At 30.0% G+C, this 24,279-nt stretch overlaps 2 protein-coding genes across 2 annotated transcripts; one reads left to right on the top strand and one right to left on the bottom strand.

Moving 5' to 3' along the window:
- Positions 1-1,215: 1,215 nt before the first annotated feature.
- LOC109599901 (integrator complex subunit 13) lies at positions 1,216-5,160 on the bottom strand. Its single transcript, XM_020015956.2, has 5 exons — positions 4,873-5,160; positions 4,360-4,815; positions 2,052-2,795; positions 1,661-1,997; positions 1,216-1,605 (listed from the first exon to the last, which is right to left on the bottom strand). The coding sequence occupies exons 1-5, from the start codon at positions 5,110-5,112 to the stop codon at positions 1,295-1,297; spliced, it is 2,088 nt and encodes a 695-aa protein (XP_019871515.1). The 5' UTR covers positions 5,113-5,160; the 3' UTR covers positions 1,216-1,294.
- A 5,762-nt stretch (positions 5,161-10,922) lies between these two features.
- LOC109600577 (germ cell nuclear acidic protein) lies at positions 10,923-21,094 on the top strand. The gene is made up of 7 exons (XM_020016747.2): positions 10,923-11,028; positions 13,060-13,472; positions 13,531-13,602; positions 14,842-15,288; positions 19,855-20,483; positions 20,539-20,673; positions 20,730-21,094. The coding sequence occupies exons 2-7, from the start codon at positions 13,064-13,066 to the stop codon at positions 20,865-20,867; spliced, it is 1,830 nt and encodes a 609-aa protein (XP_019872306.1). The 5' UTR covers positions 10,923-11,028; positions 13,060-13,063; the 3' UTR covers positions 20,868-21,094.
- The last annotated feature ends 3,185 nt before the right edge of the window (positions 21,095-24,279 follow it).

Here is a 24,279-nt window from a genome sequence, read left to right as displayed (position 1 = left end):
GTACAATGGATCAAGGTAGTTCAAAAATCACTTTGATTAAAACAATCATTAATAGATCATACTCTTTGATGGTTTGCTTTTTATAAAAATAATAGGAATTTTGAAAAATGTTTATTAATTTTTGAATCATTGAATTTTGAAAACTGACAGTGTAGCTGCTTTTATTTATACATTCAATTATTAATGCTTGACCATATTACAGAAAGCTGTAACTTTATTAATATCAGATTTAAAATTTAAATATATGGAAATTTAATATTTAATACATTAAATCTATATAAAATTTCAGAAAGTGGTGTCATAATTTGAAATTTAAAATTTTTATTTCTGAAGTCTAACTACATGAATCCACAACAGAAACAATAAGGTTTAATCTTTATTGATAAATCTTCTATGAAATGTAGCAAGTACATGGTCGTAACAGTGGGATTTATTATAAAGGTTGGCCTACTAAACGTATCGCGAGACATTAGTAGACTGGGAAAGAACTTTTCGACAAAATTGTTTAATTGTAAGGTAACTTTTGATGCTAAAAGTCTAACAAAACGTTTAACTTCTTAAGTAAGGATCACATCCTCCAAAATTTTTCTAAATGGGAATAGGTGTCACAAACACCCCAGAAGTTAAAAGTATAGGTTGATATTAATAGAAATTTTATTGTAGGTCCCTCTTTTCTCCAGAAAATTTAACAAGCGTTATGTATCTGGATTTACAACAAAATGCCAACGACTGAGCTCTGATACACATCATGGAAACGATTCTGTATGCAACGATCACGAATTGACTTTCCAGCAAAACCAAAAAGCTAGATAGACCGAAAGGGTATATTAGTAGTTACCTCGATCATCCGACGAAGTTCTTTACACTTTTGTGGTTACATAAAAAAACAAAGTTTACAGCATACACTGAAGATCTATGACGCATGCCGCAATGTAAAACCGCAAATGCTTTAGATTATACGGCAACGGTTTCTAAGTAAAATGAAATTCGATTTTTCGATTCATCAAATGCATTGTTGGTGTCTCAAAGCCCTATAATTTGGATGGATGGATTTTGAAAAAGTATAATAAATATATTGGTAAAATTTGACCTCCACTTCTATTTGAAAAAAGTTGTGGGATGACGTCTTTTTGGAATTTGTCGAAAAGTTCTATCCCAGCTGGTAATGCCTCGTGCCACGTTTCCAATGGGCCACCTTGTATACCAAACACTGTATAACTTTGAAAGATTTATTAGACATAAAATAAAATTATAAAAATATGTTCACATACAAATTGTACACACATGACATACTTTATTCAACTTCCATTCCCTCTCCCCTGGGCCTATCCCTTTCCTCAACCTGAAGATTGGGATATAGAGCGGCCTTCATTTCTCCATTCAGTCTTCCATGAAACTCTGGTCTGGACTTAATTTTGCTCTCCAAGTTTGACACGTAAATATCATAGAGAGAACGGGGTTGCGTATGAACGCCCCCGTTTCTTCCCGTTCCAGTCTTCGAAAATGTGGGGGTAATAGTTGTTAAGGGTGGAGGCGACATAGGCGAATCCGTCGTCGCTCTTATCACAGATGCTCTTTGTACGTCCGTATCGGCTTTTGCGGGGCCTAAAATGAAATCAAAATGTCTCACAAGGCCATATTTATCATTAACAAAACTTACCAGGCAAATCTAATTCCCTCAAAGCGTCGTCCAACTCGACCTTTTCAGCCTTATCTTCATCGAAATTAAATTTGTGACACTCCAACAGGCAACTATATACATTCCGGTGATTTTCAGTGTACAAATTATTTTTCAGGAGCATTTCCAATTCATTCCACATAGCTTTGTACTGTTCTTCACGTTTGGCACTCTTCATTCTTTGGCCACTGCTCGCTGGATGCAATGGTTCCATTTTAGATTCTAGGGATATTAAATTGTATATTACCTTTTTACACGTAAACACCTCTTCATCCGTTATTTTTTCCTTTGTTATCAGGCCGGGAAGAGGATCTATGTACTAAAAATGTTTAATATTTAATACAATACAGGGCAGATAAATTCGAATTCTTACGTTTTTAAGATTAAATATTACCGTTGAACTAATGGTAAGGGGCCAATATCTTGTATGTCTGTTCAGTCTTGTCTTCATTTTGTTAATTGCAGGCGCGTCTTTGTCTATTAAGCTAGATTTAATGGGTAGTAACGTATTTTGTTTAATAAACAGTCCAAAGTCTGTGATACGGTAGTCCGTAACTCTACCCCCAACTCCTTCCGATATCGATGGTGGATCTTCCAATACTGATCTTGCTGTGCAAAGGGTGTGGATGAAAATTTCACCGCCATGCGAGGCCAACAAATGACTGGTAATTTTTCCGCCAGATTTCCTCGGCATTTCCAACATGACGGATCTGCCATTTAACAGAAAATTTATCAGGCACAATGATGGCCTCGAATTAACATCCACAGGCGTTATTCGGTGCATGCCAATGCAATTTTGCAACTGTTCCGAACCCGTCGATCCTCTTGGTGTACACCACTTCAGCGTCACCGTTTCGTATTCGTGTCCCTCCTTCACAGTCCTACATGCAGCAGAATCTATGGGATTGCCCTTTAAAATAGCGGTATGGGCGTCGCTCGCATGAAAAATTTCAACGTCGTAATTAGCAGAAGAACTTGCGTTTTGTTCTTCCTTCATTGGAATACCAGTTACGGTTGTACTGGCCAAATTGTAGTGTTCCAATATCAGGGATGACAGTTTGTTGGGTATTAGGGGGGCTTTTAGCGAATGCACTTCCGTCGTTAAAATTGGTGACAGCTACAAACATTGCAAATGGAATATAAATTAAAATATTGTAATCCATATAATGTCATAAGTAAAATTATCTTACATTGATCTCTAGTTTCCGACGTTCCTATCATTTTTAATTATAATTATAGTCGCAAACAAATCAATGTAAGTCTTTAATAGATTTAATCAACAGGGCTTATTTGTCTATATATATGTCGATTATATTCTTATTCCATATTTGAATTGAGCTAGGCATAAATATAGCAACTTTAATTTTTAATGATTAATTGTGTTATTTTAACATTAACAAACATTATATATTATCTTTTTTGTTTCATAATTTTGGCCTATGGCTCCGCGTGGGTTCGAGGTTCGACTATTTTCTGAATATTCGACAAAACTACATTCCCTCAAGTCTCTTGAATTGGTGTGGTGAGTTTATTTAAATTTGTAAAATATTTGTCGAATTTAGTTATAAACGTTATCCCTCATGTTTTCTATAGGGTTTATGTCTGCTTATTGGGACGAGCAAGACAAATCATCGATGCTTTGTTCTTTTCACCCATCCGTCACAATTTTGTATTTGTATTTGGGATCGCTTTTATGTTGAAACATAATTAAAAGTATAATTTCTTCAATCAGTCTAAGGGAGCCTCTGTAAGAAGCATACCAATAGCAAATTGAACTACCTTCATGTTTCAGTATAACAACGCATATGCAGAACTACCATTAAAAAAAAACTCATCACTAAAAACTTCTTATTCCCTGTTCTGTGGTCCATTGAATGTAATCCCAAGCAAGTCTAAATTGGAGTTTCGCATTTTTAGAAGAAATCAGGGTTTTCTTCTAGGTCTGGGATCAAAGGAACCCCCTTAGACTAACCATCTTCTCACAGTCCTTGAACAAACTTCAGCAAATAATATTTCCTCCAGGTCAGCTTTAATTTCAGTTGATGATAAGTTTGGATTGTTTTTTGACATTGAATTTTTTCATAGCTACCAGTTGGCCAATTTCCCTAAAGTTTAAAATAATACTGGAAATGATTGACTTACTCATCCATAAATTCTTAGCCATCTCTTCTTGATTCTCTCAGATTTGGTAACGCTGAATTATAATTTTTCTTACAGTTTCACTTTGAACAATAATTATAATATGCAAAAAACTAGTAAATAATCAATTTAAATTCAGAGGGCAATGACAGACCATAAAGTTGCTATAATTTTGTCTATTGTAAAAGTATGCAATTTTTTAAAGAATAAAATTAAATTAACCAATTGAATAGTAGACATAACAATAAACATATTTGGTATGGACATTCAATTCAAGTAGTTCACCTCTCATTTTTAATGTATTCTAATAAGTTGCTATAATTATGGCCACTACTGTAGCTACTAGTTATGTAAATATAAAATTGTTGCTAACGATTAATTAAATTAAAATTATTTTTCAATGACATAAATATATAACATTTTTTAATTTTTTTTTTCGCAACTTTTTTGTGCGTCAATAAAAAACACAAAAGAATTACCATTAGCCTGGAATGACCCACACATAACTAATAATTTACTAAAATCAGATTAATTTTACTCACTACAGTTGGAGGATGATTGTTTACTGGTGATACAATGTTCACTGGATATGTATTTATAATAACCAAGTGACAGTGATCAATTTTCAACAAGGTTTCTGAGTTACCAACAACTTTATTCTGTTGTATTAGCACACTGAGAAAGATCTCCTCCAATCTTTTCATACTCTCATTGTCTCTCGCAGACGTGATGCAAATAACACGACATCGATTTGGAATTGGTTGTCCATCATTCTGTTCGATCTTTTCTTTCTGCAAGTCCGTGAATTCCGTTGCGACTTCGACCGCAGATCGCAGGCCATGCAAAATCGTGTAGTCTTGCTGGGGGGATCTGCTCGGTGCCAAACTTGGTGGTACACCAATAAAAGACATCCCATTCATTATGTGCAAGAGATTCTGATGTGAAGGGTTCCATGTGTTTATAATATTAGCAGCCATGTCGCTGGCTATAAATCTAACCTAAAATAACAATTATTTGTAAACGTATAAAATTTAATTCACCAACGACTATATTACCAATTTTCCTGAGGGAAACAAATCCCACACTATTCGGCAGTATTCCACCGCCGATTCCAGGCTCAGAGTCCATAGAGATTTGGTAATGGGGCTGACGGGAATGTAACCGGGAGTCCGGGTTTTCAGAAACTCGAATTCTATAGCACTTTCGCACGATATGCCGAAATACGGTGTATGATCCAATACGAATATTGTTTTGTGGTTGGACGGAAACATTTTGTCGTTTGTACTGAAACCCATTTTCGTCTACATTTAATGATTATCAGGTTAGGTTTTTCTTTAGTGGTTATGTTCTATTATGACATTCACAGAACATACTGACCGCCCAGCATTGTTATACATTTGAACTACCTGAATTTTTATAGTTTAAGATCGAATTTATCAAAACGATTTTGTTATATCTTTTTAATTATTTGATTCAAACATTAGAGAACATCACTCAGAATTATGAAAAATTGAGTGAAATGAAATTAAAACAAGTTTTGAAATGGAAAAGTGTGTGACCCAGAAGCGTTTCATGACCTAGAAATAAGTGGTAGCAAGGCCAAATTCTTGAACTTCTTTCCATTAATCACTTGAAAAAGTGTTTTCAGACTTTATGCTCTTATATTCTCAAGATACAAAATAGTAATTGTCTTTATTGTAATAATTACAATCAGAAGCTTTTTCTTCTGTTCACAACAATCACTTTTTGAAAAGAACAACAATCCGTTTTGATATGGAGATTATGTAGTTATTATACATTCAATGCCTAAATTATTGAAGGCCTCATTCAATTCTTTAAAAAAATGATGTCAGTCTCATCATAAATTATTTTTAAATGCGACATTTACAACTTATTATGTGGCAAGAATGTAAAAGAGAAATGTAAATGAACAAATAACTAAATTTTAATCAAATAAATCTTTTTTTTATTATAAATATTCTCAGATAGAAGTAACTATTTTTAATTATAATAAATGAAAGTGGGCATTTAATTTTTAATTATTACCATAATAAACTATCTAAATATTTTTGTAATATGTAATAAGTATTACTAAATTTTAGTATTGCCACAAATTTTACGAAAAAATGATGAAACAAAAAATGGTTTAATTAGAAACATTTTAAAATATTACAATAAAAATAACAATATAAGCAGACCACATTTTAAGAAAATTAATTGAGTTAACAATTAATTAATTAATAAAAGATTTTTTAATTGAATAAGAATTTTTATACAGCTACAAAATCACTAGATATTCAGATGGATTTAGTATAGACTAAGATTCCTTCATATTATCATTAATATGAATTGATAAAAAAGTGATAATAATAATAATTATTTTTTAATTTTTTTTAATAATGATAATTATAACAAAATTTTATTAATATAACAATTTAAGTTGATTGAAAAAAAAATATATGGTTCAATTTTAAACAGTAGTACAATATAAACAAACCACATTTTAATAAAATTAATTAGATTATTAATTAAATAATTAATGAAAGAGATTTTTTAATTGAATAAAAATTTGTATAGAGCTAAAAAAGTACGCATGTTCAAATGGATTTGATAAAATATGAATAAACAAAAATATGTATTTCATTTTTAATTAACGCTATAATTTTCCTAGTATGAAAAAAATGTGAGAACAATAAAATATGGTTAAATTGGAACCTTTTTCAAAATATTACAATAAAAACTATAATTTAAACAAACCAAGTTTTAAAAATGATAATATGAATAAATAAAAGTGGGCATTTAATTCCTAATTATTACCATAATAAACTTAAATTATTTTTTGTAATAAGTAATCACAAAATTTTATTATTGTAACAATTTAAATTGTATTAAAAATGTTTGAATGTAAAAATAAAATATGGTTCAATTACAATTTTTTACAAAATATTACAATAAAAAAAACAATATATAAACTAACCACATTTTAAGAAAACTAATTGAATTATTACCTAAATGGAAAAAAATTTTAAATTGAATAAAAATACGTATGCAGTTCAAAAATATACAGATTTTTAGAATTTAGTATCATCTGATTAAAAGTTTAATGTCTACAAATAAACGTTATAAGAAATATCGACGATAATTTCTTTCTTGATTATCTTAAGTATCACAAAACAAATTTTAAGGTACAGAGGTATTGTATGATCTACAATATAAAGAAGAGACTTAATAAACATAGGTCTGCAAATAACTAGTTTCGGAGATATTGAGGATTATTTCTTTCAATGGTCGTTTTGTCTTTTATTTTGATTCTCAAAAATATATGTTAGCATTATGGGATCGTAGACAGCCGCAAGAAATCTCTGTTAACATACAATTAATATTTAATAGTAGATACCTGTTGGCTGGGTCAAAAAACAATGATTTCTCTTTTTTAAATTTATTTTTGTTAAAGTAGAAGATGAGGTAATCTAGGATACAATATTACTAATTTCGCCAACAAAAACAAAAGAGAATAATGAAAAAATAATGCGACAGGAAAAATAATCCTGTATATCTCCGAACTCGTTTATTAGTTATTATTGTACTGACATACATTTATTTACATTGTTTATAATTGTAACAAATTAAATAATTTACAACACTCTAATAAGTATCTTAAGCTAGTTATTCTAGTAACAATTATAACAAAAAAATACGTTAATATGGTTCATAGCCATTTGTAGAATATTATATGGCTGCTTTGTACAATATTATAATAATATCTCTTATAAAACGAGCAAACCAAGTTTTAAATAAATTAATTGGGTAGTATAAAAATCAATAGCCATAAAGGAAAACGTTTTCGTAGACCGTTTATTAATACTGTCAGTGCGCTCTCAATTATTATGCCAGCCGGTGTAATTGTCTATAAGGATGTAATGATATGTAATAATGAAATAATAAAGGCTACTGACTAGCGGTTTTAATTAATAAGGAAAATCAGACCGGACCGTACAATATGAAGGTCGTTGATTAACCTCGATATCCAATTGAATTGCATCGAAAATTTCGGTTGGTTAGTCAGTAATTTTTAATTGAATTTATTGAAAATTATTCTATTGATTATAATAATAGGCAGTAATGCACAATAATTTAATATTGTTCAGCTAAATTAAATTATTGCACCTAAAAAGGCATATTTCGTTGCTTAAATAACTTGAATAGATAATTATTTAATTAATATTCGAAAATACGAAAGAAATAAATTGAATCAAAATGACTTATTAAATAAATTAAGTATAGTAACAATTTATGTTGACTCATAAGTGGTCAACCTACTTTGAAAGTGCATTACCCTTTTTCCAATTCTGAACATACGAGAGACAAGAAGCTCGTATGAAGATAAATCGTTGGAAGGTAAATCATAAAAGAAAGTGGAAGTTAAACACGAATCAAGAACCTTTCTCGTACGTTGAAATCGATGTCCTTGGGAATATGGGTCTCCGGCTCGTCCACCTTAAATAAATCAGAAGATGTTCTACAAGTTCACAAGAAAGTGTGTATATTTGAATAAATTAGAGGTTGTTTTACAGTAAACACCAATTTCTTCTGTTTGAACTTTTACTTTGTAAACAAACTATCAAACTATTATTTTTGCTTAAACTGTTTCTATGAAATCAAAAAAGAAAAAAAATGGGATTGAGTGATTTCACAAATGCAAAAAATTTCAGTGCATGATTCATTCGCAGCGCATTCCACCAGCCGAATCATACTAGTGGCACAGTCCACTTGTGTCTGGGCAGCATAATCTGTGATTCGTTCACTGACTTGGACTCCACGTTCTTTTTAGGGTCAGTAGGTGGAAGAAGCTACACACGGAGTTGAATAAGTAATGAGTCGATTAATATATTTTAATATATTGACCACAACAATCGCGGTTGGCTTTTGTTTAATTACATTTATATCCGCCCATACGGTTTTTCGTTTGCCTGCTTTCTAATGAGTGTCTCACGGGGGATTTTGATAGGCGTTTTCAAAGAATTGTTTAAAAAATGGTATTTTACAAATTCGTCATCATCTAATCGAATTTAAAAGCAGATCAGCATCGAGGAAAGAGCAGGAATCCATCAACTAGTTTGAAACTCTTCACTTTCTCTGTCGCATGAACTAGTATTCCATAAACAACACTTAATATTCCAAATGAAGTGCAAATAAAAACTATCAACATGAACCCGAGCAACGCAATAAAATAACCAGTCGCACTGCCGAAGATAATAAAAATCTGGATTGTATTAAATGAAAGTAAGCAATGAAACACGAATTTAACAATAAAAGTGTGCAACTTCGTGTTTGGACTTTCTTCTTAGTGCCCCGCTAATCACACTCATTTTTTTCCAACGGCACACTACAAACAAAACCGTACCAATCATGTGATCATTTCGTTTTTGTTTTGAACTAGTTTATCTCGTCTGGAATTCGTGACGGAAGTGTTTCTATTCACTATATCCGCATAGCTTTTTCGCGATTTTGAGTCGTACTGCTTTTTAGTGACTAGCGACCCAGAAATATCTATTTTTGCGAACCCAACAAAATATACCTTTCAATTTTTAACAGAATTTATGAGAATTAATTATAAGAATGATAATAAATATACTAAAAGACATAAGAAGGAAGAAAGATTGTAGATTTATTTTACTTGTTCAACAATTGTAAGAACTGCAAGATCATTTAATTTAATTGTTTATTTTATTTCTTCCAAATATATTTGAGGCCTTGACAAACCAGTAGTGCAATTTTATTTCAGGAAAAACAATTATTTATACCTTTTCACACGATTTTGCATTTATACTTGTTAATCACCGATGATTAAGTTTAATTGCCTTGAGTACTCTTCACAATTAACATATCAAGCATAGTGCTAAACAAGTAAATGTCTCTTACTGTAAACTTTACTTCCTTTAAATTTAACGGTTAACGACAACCTAAAACTGTTACATGGAGATTTTTACAAACAAACAGATGGTTAGTTTTATTTTTATTAAACCATAAAATGTAAACAAATTACATGACCACATTACTCTTCTTTTTAATGGTGAATATAAATATTATCATGGTTTACTTTTATATTTCGTCTATTATGCGATCGAATTACAATAAACTAAAACCAAAGAATATTATACATATAGCTTAAGTGAAATTTCTTGATGGTTGATCCTGACAAAAATAGTATCATGTTTCATGTAAGTTTCTAATTTGTTAGTTAAAGAAGCATTACACGTTTGCCTTTTAATAAATTTGCATAAAATTAAAATTCCAAATGGTAATTTTTTGAATGTGTTCTAAAATTTAATAAGTTGAAAAATTAGTTTTTTACATACCATTAAAGATGAAATAAATTTTTTGAATAATATTTCAAAAGATGTACTACTACTATTTCGGAAAAACAATTAAAAATACAAACAGATTACTTAATTATAGATGTGGAGGGGGACTCAGATTATTCTTGATTGAAAGAAAAACTTTATATAACTTTTATACATTTATTCTATGTTTAAAATAATTGACAAGAAAGTTATTGAAATACATTAAAAAGGATCTAATTTACACATTAATTCCAACTAAATACAATCCGTCATTTTATATCAAAAAGAATCTAAATGTTGTTTATTTTTGTATATAATGCTATCAATATATACAGAAAAAGAAGTTAGTTCAGTAACTTAAATGTAATTTTGTTTTTTATATCAATATCTTCTTCGACCTCGTAGAAATAAAAATTATTTTTATAGATTTTTTAGTTTCAATGATTAATATATGCCACTTCATCAACTTGGATAGTAAGGGTGAAGAACAGTGGTATCTTGGTGATAATTTGAAATCAATATCAATTTGAAGTTGTTAGAAGTTACCTTTTGAATTAATCAAAAATCTAGTTTCATTGATGACTTCCCAGAATGTGAAAAAGTAATCGGATAAACCAGCAACGTATCGATTTTATCAATGGACCGATGAAGATGCGGTCAAAGTGGAGGCCAGTGAAGACATGTAGAAGAAGTGGTGGCGGAAGAAGTGACGTCAGCTCGCGTATAAGAACCAATCAACCGGTGTCGGATGAGCATTTTGTTGTGTGAGCCCCATAGAACGGTTCCCCAGTAAAGGTGCGTTTATCTGGACCTAGTGACAAGTGTTGCACTTTATTCGTGACCTACTATTTCTCACACACACAAGTGGTAAGTGGTTAATTAGAAAAGGCTCTCTGCGAAAAGATAATAATTCTGGCGTGCGATTTCTTCGATAAGTGGACTGCGCTAAGTGTGACACAGGATGCGGTAGTGATTGAACTGGCGGAGGACTCGATTTGGCGATTTGTCACTGCGTTAAGGTCAAGGGAGCATCTCGTTGCTCCTTTGATACGATAATTACAGATCTGACAAGCACTTGACACAAAATTTCGCGTATTAATGGCGTCAATGTGCTTCTTCAGATTACAACTTGTTTCCGGATCCTTATTAATTATGTTGTACATTTTCGTAGTACCGATGTTACGAATTATTGAACTTCATAAATCAATTATAAGTTAATTAAATATAATATTTTTCTAGATACATATGTACTTTTTATGTAACTTAGTTCTTAATGTAAATTAGACTTTTATTTAGTCGAAGATAATTCTTCAGATCAAATTGAAAACTAAAAAATTAAATCACATAGATAATATTTAGAATTTTTTTTGAGAATTACTTTTTTTCAGAAGGCTTATTGAATTAGAAAATAAAAATTATAAATTTAAGTTATATATAATTTTACTACATTATTGACAATTAATACTAATTTTTGTACATATTTTTTATTATAATTTTATGCACAATATTTTTAATACATAATTCGGAAAATTATTGATTAATTATTACCATTATTAATTTTTAAAATGTGTACAAATTAATTAATAACTAAAATGTCTAAATAAATGTCAAAAATTAAAAATTATTTTAAAAATTATTGTCATTTATTTATTGTTAATTTGATTATGCATTTTAGAAGTATTAAAATTATTAGAATAGATGATTTTTATATTAAATAATTCAATTTGGTAAAATGATATTCTAATAATACATTTAAATTAATTTTTCATTATTTATAAAAATTATGACTTTTTTAAATTAAACTTAACTATTTTTATATATTTCATATCTAATCATCCAGATAACTGAATTATACGAGTGATATTTTTTACCTTTGAAGCAAAATTAGTATATTTAAATAATTTTATCATTTTTAACTATGTAATTAATAAATCAATTTTAACTAGCTAGCTTTCTTGTTAATTAAAGTAAAGATTATGTATTATATTATACAATCTTTATTTTGAGTTAACTAAAATTAAATTTTTTAAATAATTCACTTATTTTACTGAACTCTTATTGTAATCATGCTAAAGTGTTTGATTTACAGTATAAAAATGATATTGAACAATATTCGCACCAAACTAACATTAATGATAATTGGATCATAATCAGTTACCGTTAGCAAAACATATGGAGTGTAAGTTTAAAAAATGTTTTCTGACAAACGCATCACATGATTAAATGCTTATGCAAATGACTTTGACATCATTATGTTCGGATTGTAACAAATAACAATTTTGTGTGCCACTTACAAAAAACACACAAATTCATTGGGGAAAAGAGAAACTCTTTATTTACTCTTGATGATTAAACTTTGAATAGATTTTGACCTATATTGAAATATTTAAGAATTGACTTGGTGAAAATTTGCTGACGTATAAAATTGATTTTTTATGTTCTACGGTTAATGTGAGAACATAAAACAGTTTTATTTAATTGAACAAGTAACCAAACAGATATAACGACAGGTGACAATGATAGTACCATTATATTTTTATACCCATATGTTGTATTTTTCATACTGTCCACGGTCGTCTACTTAACTGTTAATCTGTTTACAGTTAATTTGCACCCATAAGTGAAAAAGTTCACGCTTTGACCTTATATGAAAACAAACTATGGGAATATCAACCAAGTATTGTTCTTTTATTATTAATACCAATTAAAACCGGAAGTCTGAATGCAGACACTTGAATGCGGGATTAATAAACTGTACACAATACACTTGCAGGACATTATTAAGCAGGATACAATTTATAATCGCTAATTAACACAACACACCTGCTGGCAAAGCTGCATCATTAATGAATTAAGATTTAACGATTCATAAATATTTTGATTGCTCATTTCTTCCAGAACGATGAGGTTGGTGCTACTGGGGGCAGTACTTTGTCTCGCCATTCTAGGATGCAGGGCAAACCCAATCCAAACCATAACCGTACCGGATGAAGCTAGATCGCTAACCGATCAAGAGGCTGTCCAGAAACGAGGTGAAATTCAAGAGGCGCAAACTGGTGTGTTTAAAACTGAAGAGAAACCCGAAGAGAAGAAAGAGGAAGTGAAACCAGAGGAAGCGAAACCCGAAGAACCTGTGGCCGTTGAAGAGACCCAAGCGGTCGTTAAAGAGGAAAAGAGGCCGAAGCAGAAGATCAAGGTTACTGGCAGACAGTCGAGTGATGACGAGGATGATGATGATGATGACGACGATGACATCGGTTTAGGGGATGATGACGATGATGATGACGACGATGAGGAAGAAACTGCCGCAGGTACATTGGACTCTTGTTGAACAGTGATTTTTTTTAAATACACGATTATCTTTTTCAGATGGTTCTGATGACGATGACGACGACGAAGAGGAGGACTACTTCGAAAGATTATTCGACGACATCTTAGGAGGTGAGTGTACAAAGTTTATTGGGTTATTTGGTGTTAAATCTACGTTTGTTGTTCCTAAAGATAAAAAGAAAAAAAAGCGAATGGATTATGAGGAGGATGATGATGATGATGATGATGATGCTGTTGGTGATGAAATGAGTGGTTCATCTCAGTTCATGAGCATACTCAAATTTATTCATTTGTTCTCATCTCAATATTAGTCACTGGGCTTTGTAACTTCGTGATGGAATCTGAATCTATACGCTTGGGAAAAATCTGAAATCGAACTTTTTATTGGATTTATTTGAAAATTTACCAGTTTTGATAGTTACCAAAATTATTGAAATCTAGTCAAATTTAATGTTTTATTTTGTCCAATTTGAAATTCGATTTCAGGAATTTGGTTCAGAAATTTTGTAAAATAATTCCATAATAATACCAAAACGTTTTTTGAGTAATTTTACAAAATTTAATGAGCAACTAAGATGCACGCATTAGTAATTTATGCACTAGTAGTTAGATCTAATATTGTTATCACCACAAATAGAAAATTATGATCATTTTCATTTCATGCTTTTTTATTTGGTGGTGTAGAAATTGGTTGTTTTATATTATTACTACTCAGTCACTTATCCACAAAACACACATGTTCAAACACACCTTTTCAAATCAATATTGCTGTCATTGTAAATTGTTAAATATTATTCAACTGCTTTAAGCTTTGGTTCAAAAACACAAGGCATTTGAAGCATATCCAAAACCATCTGCTAAAATGTTAAATCATCATACCGCAATAGATGTTTTTTTCAACATTCCATTACAATGTTAATAAGTCATTCACTTTTAGATTTAGTAGAGCACATAAATGCTTTTTAACAACTGGACACTCAATAAAATGCGTTACTACCTTTTTACTTTCGGCGTCAACGAAAGTGTTTCTGGTTTGTTGGACATGTTGGATTTCGCGTTTCAACTGTTGAGTTTTCAATTGTTTTTCACTTTCGGTGTTTACTAGTTTTTATATTGGTTGTTTGTATTAATTGTCTAGGTTGACTTGTTATACTGGTATTGCGAGCTAAGTGCCATACAAATGCTTTAGAAATCAAGAACTAAAACTTGATCCACTAGGAAGAATATTAATCTATAGTCAATTATGTGCCATAAGATTTAAATTAACATTGGCTCGTAGCAATTCCAAAGTGTCACGATTGAGAGATGCAATCCATTGTAACCTGGTGACATTCCTTTTTTGTTTCAAAGATGACGACGACGACGATGAAGAAGACGATGTCTCCCCATCTACCGGTTCCCAACAACCGGCCGTCGTTCAGCCCGCCGAAGTCGTCCCCGAGGTGAGCCCGTCCGAAGAGCTGGACGCCGCCGAGGAGGCCGCTGGCGAAGCAGAAGCCGCCGCTGAGGGTACGGAAACGGAAGTGTCCGAAAGCGATTCCGTAATTGACAAAGACCCGTCCGACGCTAGCGTACAGAGCACGGTTCAGCACCCGGTCGTCGTAGACCCAGTGCCGGCCGTCGAGGAAGCTAGCGACGACGATGACGATGACGATGACGACGATGACGATGACATTGGTGCACTTGACGATGACGATGACGACGACGATGACGAGGGTGACGAAGACGCGGCCGATGATGACGAGGATGATGACGAGGAAACGGATATTGAAGATGTGATCGAAGCTAAGCAAGCACGTGAGTCGAAACAATTAAAACACAGTAAAAGGTCAACAAAAAAATCTAGGAAACACCACCATAAAATCTCTTCCAACAAAGTGAGATAGATGTTAGTCGTGCCTGTTATGGACTTTAAACAAACACCTTTTTCCCCGCTATGTACAAACTGGCCAAATTCGTTACCAAAATGTTTAGTTCGATCAGTCTCTTGAAGTTACATACAATCTACCTGTCATTATAATTTCAATTTACACAGTCGCTGATTTTAATATTTAAAATCGTTTAGTCCTCAAGGCATTGGATATTCTGCAGGCTATTTATTTCCATTTGGATTAGAAATGAGCGTTGTAGAATCATCGGCTTCAGTTTTCCTTTAATCAACTGCGAGGTATATTGTATATAATTTCCTGCTTACACAGACTCAATTCTTATTTATTCACATTCTATATTTTACCTTCAAAACTAAACACTTTGGTGGTTACTTCTCAGAGTTTAGACGTATAGCCTGTAGTGTAGATCTATTTATTTCTTGTAATTTTTATATTAAATTAATTTATTTATTTATTTTAAATTATATGAAAATGCGCTTTGCATTATACTAGGTACATGTCACATAAATGGTGACTTACAGTTTTTTTAAACAAAAAATTCCATCGGACATTTTTTTGTGTATGATTCTGTACAAATTGTTTAAAAAATAGATTGTGTTTTTTAAAAATTCTGTGTTTTATTTTTTTTTTTTTAGTATTTTTCCCAAATTGTTTTTTTGTATGTTCTAACATTCAAGTGACATCTATCTAGCTAATGCATTTATCTTGTTCCACTAACTGCATGCCCTTTAACCTGTTTCTTTCTGGTCAGGTGGGTATATGATCTACTTCCATGGGCATGTCTTGCATCTTTGTTATGAGTGGTAGTAGTTAGGTGACATTAACAGGTTAACTCATTCATCATTATATGTTAACATTTTCATAAACACTACAATAGAATATACGCTAGAAGGTAAGGCTGCTTTGCTGAGATTTACAAAGAAGATTTAAGTACCAAATGGTTAACCTGTTGATTATTATAAGTAATGGAACGTGTAATGTAAGTAGATACTTGGACTAAAGACTGACATAGACATTGACTAAAACGGGGTATTTTAGAGGAGTAGCATTAACCATTCGTTGAATAACTGTCCATTGATATTATTCGATAAATTTTAAACACAACCGACAGTTATACAACGAAAACGGCCAAGTAGACTAAGATAGTTGATTAGTTTAATTGGTTGTTGTAGTTATTTTCTGGAAAGCATGGAAGGATTGACATTTTGAATCGTAGATATGAATTTGAAGTAGTATTTTGAATGCTTTAAAGTTGATTGCATGTAGTTGGATGCACCGCCAAGAAAGTCCTAAAGTGTTTTCTTAGATTTTATATAATTGAAAACCATATATATTGGAAACCCAAGGTAGGTGACAAACTCGAATATATATATATATATATATATATATATATATATATATATATATATATTCAAAAATATTAATTATGATGCACATTTACATTTTCCTTTTTGTTCAGTTCCAAAAAAGCCAATCTTTCTCAATGTATTTTCTTACATACCTTACAAAAGTACTAATTAAAATTTAGATTCGGATAATCAAATTTAGATTTAGTGATATCAATTTCGTGCGTGTTGTTGGTTCACTTTTCTCGTCCGCAGAGGGCAGACACCTGTTAATGATTTAATAGATAGAAAGCACGACCCTGACCCAATCTGGCCACTGACCCGGCCATCTCGTTCACTCGTACCGTTACCGCTCGCGCCTCCTCGTTTCCACATTGCCACGGTGAATACGACGACGATTTCCAACACTTACCACACTTACCGTGATCATGAACTTGAAGTATATATTAATTTTTAATTTCGTGATTTTAATCGATTGTTTCTTTACCAGTGAATATCAAGTATATGGGGATTGGTTTAATTTTATGCAGTTGGTTTCCAATACTGACAGTACATTATATTACAAAATAAAATGAAACAAAACAAAATATTCACTAAATATATATTTTTAAACACATTAGACATTAAAATTACTATGTTAATTATAAAAACATAACAATATTTTAGATTTTTTGATTTTTTAAAAACAAATTTGACATAGAGAAAAAATATTTTTCTACGCATTGTTTCTAAATATGTTTTACAATAATTTAAATATTAATTAATTAAATTATATAGTTCTTCTATTTCTTTTGTAATTTTGCAATATCATTTTTTATTATATTATTATTGAAAATATAATTAACAAACAATTTTATTTAATTTATTATTAGAATTAATTAAAATTAACAAATTCTTTAAAATTTTGACATGTTGATTAAGACTACAAAAACTCTTATCTATGAATATACAAAACGTTAGTCAATAAAAACAAATAAATTTAACTATTTAAAGAAAAATAAAAAAAATAAATTTGGATTAATCTTTATTATATTAATATTAATAATACAAATTATTCGCAATTTAATATAACAAAACTATTATGAACAACAAATTATTAAAATTCATTAACTAATAATAGTAAATTTAAAAAATTAATAATAATGCTTATCCTTTTTTTTTGATTTTAATTCAATTGTTTTTATTTTTTAAAATATTCTTTTATATTTTGATATTAACTCAACCAATTAAGATTTTTAATTAAAAAAGCATGAAAACTCTAAATTTTGAACACACAAAGAACCAGTTAAAGAAATATAAAAAATATATATTAATACTAATAATACAAATTACCTACAATTTAATTTAAAAAATTGAATTAATTTCTAACAATGAAAAATAATCAACAATAATAGATATAAAAAATAAAATATTTACAACAAAAAATAAGAAACATTTCAATAATACTATTTAATTTATAAGTATAAATTTTCTAGTTTTGAATATATTCAATTTAAAATTTAATATATATATATATATATATATATATATATATATATATATATATATATATATATATATATATATATATATAAATGGTTCTATTTGAGATAAAGTATTTTTTTACAACAGCATCTAAATCAATTTCATGTTTTACGAGTATCTTATACATTGAAAATGTTCGAAATAAATTTTGGTTCAAAAATATACATAAAATTTTGAAATTTCTTTAAAAAAATTTAAAGAAGAAACTACTAAAATATTTATTAAACGTTGGAATGAATCGTATTAAATATCTATAAATGTTATTATGTTACGTATTGTTATTGTTTGAATACATTTGTATAATTTAACACAGTCATTATAATAATCAATAGGACGAAAGTATCCAGTTGTCTCGTAAATATTACGAGAAATTCAAAAGATCGATTAACACAAAAAAGAAACGAATCCCCAAACGAAAAAATTTATTCAAATCGTCGCCGATTATTCCGATCGTGTCCCATCCGAAGAATTTGATCACCATCGGCGCGCCACGTTTCGCCCGTTGAACAGTCGATAAATGACCAAATTGACCCGTGGCAGCAGGTTTTCAAGTAACAAGGTCACCTGCTGACCCACATCCTGTCGAACTGTTCCATGAAACGTGATGGCCTACTGAGCCACGAGATTTTCCGACAGATTCCTGAACGTCAAACTTCATCGCCACCACCTACGGGTTTTCACTTTTGTTTCGTCAACTTTTTTTTAAACACATGCATAACTTCAACTTTGTATGATAATGCGGTGAAAGTTGGTGTTAATTGGCTTATTTTAATTGCACTCCGATTTATAATCTAAAAGTCCAAATAAATTGTACAAATATGTTGTTAGTGAAACAATTTATGAATTGCTATCGAGGAACTGCTTTAAATGGCGAATGCGCCAGTTTTACAATAAGTATTTGATTAAATTTACTACAATATATAAATGTTAAGAATAATAAGAGTTTATACGTAATAGTTACAAATTAATCCAAATATTATAAGAACATTAATTTGTACTCATATACTTTAAAATAAATATTGAATGAAAATTGCTTACTAAATATTAATATAATTATAACAATTTTGGATATTTAGTTTAGTATTTTATCAAAAATTCCATACACAATCAATTAAATTGTTTTCCAACAACCTTTTATACAAATGATTTGATAATTCTTTTTGGTGTGTATAAAAATAATCCATTAAAAATAAAATATAAACAAATATATTTTTAACATAATATTTATATACCTAAATCAGTACAAAATAATTTGTTGACGTTTGTCAATTATTCACAACTAAAATCATTAAAATCTAAATTTAAACAAATTAGTTTTAAATGATTTGAATATTTTAAGTTCTATAAAAATTTGATGTATATGGTTTTCATTACAAAATAGTAATACTAAGTATTATTATTAAGAATTATGTTTTATTAAAAATAATGAAACATTTTTGTTAATAAGGCAAATAACAACAGCAAAATACAAAAACGATAATGTAGTGGTTAAAATTTTGCCATTTACAATTGTATTATATCATAGAACACACCACTCTGTTTGTATTTTGTTGTTCATAAATATATTTCTCTCAAAACTCAACGTTAACTAATAAATAATACAGGTGCGATGCAAAGTATGCCAAAAATGCCGGCAATCTACATCTCAAAATACAACCGATTCGTCGATAACATAGTAGGTAGGATCAACAGAATCCTCGGCAAGTCGTACGATCCAGTCCGCGTCAAACTCCAATCGAACGAAGCCAAGAGCAAGAACAACAAAAGGAAGAAGAGCAACAAGAGAAGGAACAGCGTTAGGAGGAACTCCATCAAGAACAAAATGGGAAATTTGTCGATTGCCAGGAATAAGATGGAGGAAGTGGCCATTGCCAGGTCTACGGAAAGCGAAAGCAGAGAGCCGGCGTTCATTTTAATATCGAAGGCTGGAGAGTCATCCGGATATCCGATCAGAAACGTCACCGTTAACACGGAAACCAGAGCCGCGCCAACCAGAACCAAGACCAAAAGCAAGAAGAAGTCGAACAGAAATAAGACGGGCAATAAGAAAACTTCCACGAAGAAGACAACAACCAAGCCCACCACCAAAAAGAGTCCCAAGGCACGCGCCACCCTGTTTGGTCTCAGTTCAATTAAAAGGGAAGGAGACGTCATCGTCAACATGATGTCCGATCACACCACGGTCAAATCCAACTTCGTTTTGGGACCGTTGACTCTGCGAGTAGAACGAGAGGTAATCTGATACATGTTTCTTTTAAAAATTTGCTTAAATAAAGTGTTTTTTGTAGTTTGGCAGAGGAGCAAAAAGAGAGCTGAAGAGCGCCACAGCAACAACCGCGGAAATGTATGGGAGATTAAACTTGAGGATAATGCACGGTGGTGCGGCCACACTCCACTCCATCAGAGTGCTCCAACCAAAACAGGTAATATTTCTCTGTAATTGGTTTTAACTCTTATTCAGACAAAACCTCGATTGTAGGTGAGAGTGGACAGCGCTGACGATCACGAGAAAACCAAAGAGTTTATGTGGAAGAGGAGTTCCAACATTGCCTCCGTCGTATCACAAAAACTTGCATCTGCCGCTAGATCGATGTTAAAGCCGCCACCAAGATCGTAGTTGCGAGATTATCCAAATTGTACAAATCTCATAGTTTAACAATGTGTTCTGTCTAATGGGGTGTTAATTGCAACAGTGCCTCTACTAAATTTAAGAACGAACTAAACGTACTGTGCCTTTTAGATATTTTCTTAGTGATATTATTTATTGTGTTTCATTAACTTATGTATTTATTTGTAGTATTTATTGTAGTGTTATTTATTTTATACTAATAAATTGATTTTACGTTTTTATAATTACTGTTCTATAATTGAATTTTATCATTCATATTATCAGTGGCATCTGTTAGTTTGAAGTAAGAAAAATAATTATCTGCTATAGTAGCAGTGAAATCTTTTTTAAGCAAATTTTAATTTTTATAAATCACTATGTTTGTTATTACAAACAGTAAAATTCGATATAACTACATAAAACATATTAAGTGAAAAGTAATTTAATAACACTGACTTACAAATTTTGAAATATGAAAATTGTCTCTTATATTTATTATAATTGGAGTACACTGAACATGAAAATCATACATTTTTCATTTTATGAAATTTTTGTCGATTTTCAGTAATGTATAAACCGATGAAAAGAGGATAATTGAAATTCTCTGTAATTTCAATTATATGGATAGTAATTTAATTGGTATCTGCTTCCTACAAATTTTCGATAATGTCCAAATGTCCAAAATGTTTAATGGAAACTTATATGGATAAGACCATTTTGGGTCTTCAAATCATTACATATGTAGTTCACTGGGTATTTAGACATAGTTCACTTCTTGGTGCAGTACAAATGTCTTAATTAAATTAAAATGATCGGTACACTGTATGAGATTTTAAGACATATTCATCCAGAATATTTAATTTGGATTTCCAGGTTCAAGTATAACAAGATTTTATTCACTCAATTGGTTTCCTTCCCAGAAAATCTATGTAGTAAAAGCTATTAATAAAATAAAAGCTTCAATAACAAGCAAATAATGGCAGACGATAGCTTCTTAAAGACTTTATCTAGAGAAAACGTAACAGTTTAAGTGTTATATGTGGTTAAAAGAGAAACGCACTTATAATTTTATATTTATTAAATAATAAATAAATAATATACTATAAAATAAACTTTAGCATTGATTTCCTAAAATAGCTTGCTAAAATTAATTTTATTATATGAGTTAAGGAAGAAAGTAATTTATGTTTTTGATTCCTGATATATTTAGTAAAAACGTCACATTCTGAATGTATTTGGAAAAGAAACTGTAAGTGACGAAGTTGTACAATTTTGATTTTGTCGTTGTTAAAGTGAATATAGTGAGGTTTAATTCTATTATTAAACATCAATTATGAAAGAAATAGTAGTAAAATATATTCATCAACGAAGTTTATTATCAAAAAGAATATAAATAAACAATAATTTTAAGAATATTATACTATTTTTTCAACTGTAGCCTAAAGTAGGTCAGAAATACTCATTGTAGGATCTAAACTCTTATAAAATTAATTTATTTATTAATTTAGCCTAAGCAGTATTGATAGAAGGAAATACAATTTTGTTACCATCCATCTAGTAAATAATGATTATTCGCTATTAATTACGAGAAATATTTCTAGTAATAAATTATGTATATTAATATCTTCTACAAAATTTAATAATAACAGTCATTGACAAATATAAGTTATATCTTATTGTGACAAAAAAAATAAATTATATCTCATGTCTATAATATTCAAGTTTTATTTTTATGAAAAATAAATTTAACAACATATATTAGTATTTTATAATTATTATTATATTTTATTACATTTATATTTATATTTTATTATAATATTTTTATTTCAATAAAATTAATATAAAACTGTTATACTATATTTCCCTAATACCTTTTATTTTGCAAGTAAATAACTAGACAATTAGATATTGTTAATTACTATGAGGCATTGATATTTATGAAATTGACTATAAAATCTATTTTTATGTGATATACCAATTCACAGTACTAATTATTTTAATGAAAATAATTAGTACTGTGAATTGTTATTATTTGTTTTAAACTGTAGAAGTACAAGGATTTTAATTAATAAAGTAATCATCATTATCGAAACGAATTTTCATCCATAAAAATTGATAAGTTTTAACAATCTTGATTGATTCGCAGACGAATATACATTTTTATAAACATTTGAATATCGAAAATTTGAATAAGACAAGGTAAGATTCACATTCGAGTTCACATTTAGAAATTGATGCAATTCAATACATTTTGGTTTCCAAGATTTTCGAATTTGAAAAGTAATTATAGTTTAACCTAATTTTTTGTAGATCATTCACAATCCTAAATCTCGAAATTTATAACTGCATAATATATACTTTCGTTGTGAGGATAATTTTCCAGTTTGATAACACCTTTGGAAATACCATAACAATTTGATTTTAGATTGAGATTGTTTATAAAACAGCATGTACTTCTTAAAAAAACTTGTAAAGTTGAATAACATCTTTACTGAATATTATCTCTCTGACTATCAAAGATATATGATATGTATGGGCATTACACCTTACAAAATATATCAGTATTTTGCAATATATATCACATTATGTCAATTGCCCACAATTGTTGTCCATATAATATGTATGGTTTTAAAGTGGAATTTGGAATTCACCATTCGATATGCTATAATGTTTAGCTGTCATATTATGGTAATTAAAATAAAGCAATTCTTTGTGATAAAATGTGAGTCAATTATTTTTTTTTTAGTCTGTTTGCTGTACCATATTTAGTTTATATAGTTTTAATGTAATTGGGCCTATATTAATGGAGTTTAAAACACACATATATCAAAGATGTTTAGTAAAACCCTCACCAAAAATATCCATTTTGATAAGAAAAAAATTTTGTATGATTTTATACATTTACTTACTAACAGCCTGTACCACAATAGCAGCTGCTTTCTTGAATATGGACAACATATATTATCCCATTACATTATTAAAAGAAACAGAACATTATATTTCAATGCCATTGTACTACTTACATAAAGTTAGCTTTATATTATCACCCATAGCTGGTATTTCGTATGCGGCGTGCTTTTTCTTACTCTCAACATACATGGTTCATGAAGTAGATTATATAAAACAAATATGTGACAGTTTTCCAACTCATGAAGAAGCGGTTTGTCAGAAGGCAATAAAAAATAAACTGATTGAGTTAATTAAAATCCACATCCAATTAAAATTGTAAGATTAGTATATTTATATTTGCTCATAATAGATTCTCTAACAATATTTATTCCAGTTTAATTGTTAGAATTAAACAAATATTGGATAATGCCATCATCCCTTACTCAATATCTGCAGCAGTTACAGGAATATCGTTTTGTGCATCTTTCATATATTCAAACGTAAATTATGTTACAAGCATAATAATTTATGT

The sequence above is a fragment of the Aethina tumida genome, chromosome 1 (assembly GCF_024364675.1).
Source record: "Aethina tumida isolate Nest 87 chromosome 1, icAetTumi1.1, whole genome shotgun sequence".
NCBI classification, from domain to species: domain Eukaryota; kingdom Metazoa; phylum Arthropoda; class Insecta; order Coleoptera; family Nitidulidae; genus Aethina; species Aethina tumida.
The sequence above is the reverse complement of the archived record's forward strand: the minus strand, read 5'-3'. Positions and strand labels throughout refer to the sequence as shown.

What these genes read in the sequence shown, in the direction of transcription:
- LOC109599901 (XM_020015956.2), bottom strand. Translation starts at nt 5,112, where the DNA reads ATGGGTTTCAGTACAAACGACAAAATGTTTCCGTCCAACCACAAAACA. An exon ending in TGTTTCCCTCAGGAAAATTG is followed by an intron (nt 4,816 to 4,872) that starts GTAATATAGTCG and finishes TTGTTATTTTAG; the next exon opens with GTTAGATTTATAGCCAGCGA. An exon ending in ACAATCATCCTCCAACTGTA is followed by an intron (nt 2,796 to 4,359) that starts GTGAGTAAAATT and finishes CAATGTTTGTAG; the next exon opens with CTGTCACCAATTTTAACGAC.
- LOC109600577 (XM_020016747.2), top strand. Translation starts at nt 13,064, where the DNA reads ATGAGGTTGGTGCTACTGGGGGCAGTACTTTGTCTCGCCATTCTAGGA. An exon ending in CTCTGCGAGTAGAACGAGAG is followed by an intron (nt 20,484 to 20,538) that starts GTAATCTGATAC and finishes TGTTTTTTGTAG; the next exon opens with TTTGGCAGAGGAGCAAAAAG. An exon ending in GAGTGCTCCAACCAAAACAG is followed by an intron (nt 20,674 to 20,729) that starts GTAATATTTCTC and finishes CCTCGATTGTAG; the next exon opens with GTGAGAGTGGACAGCGCTGA.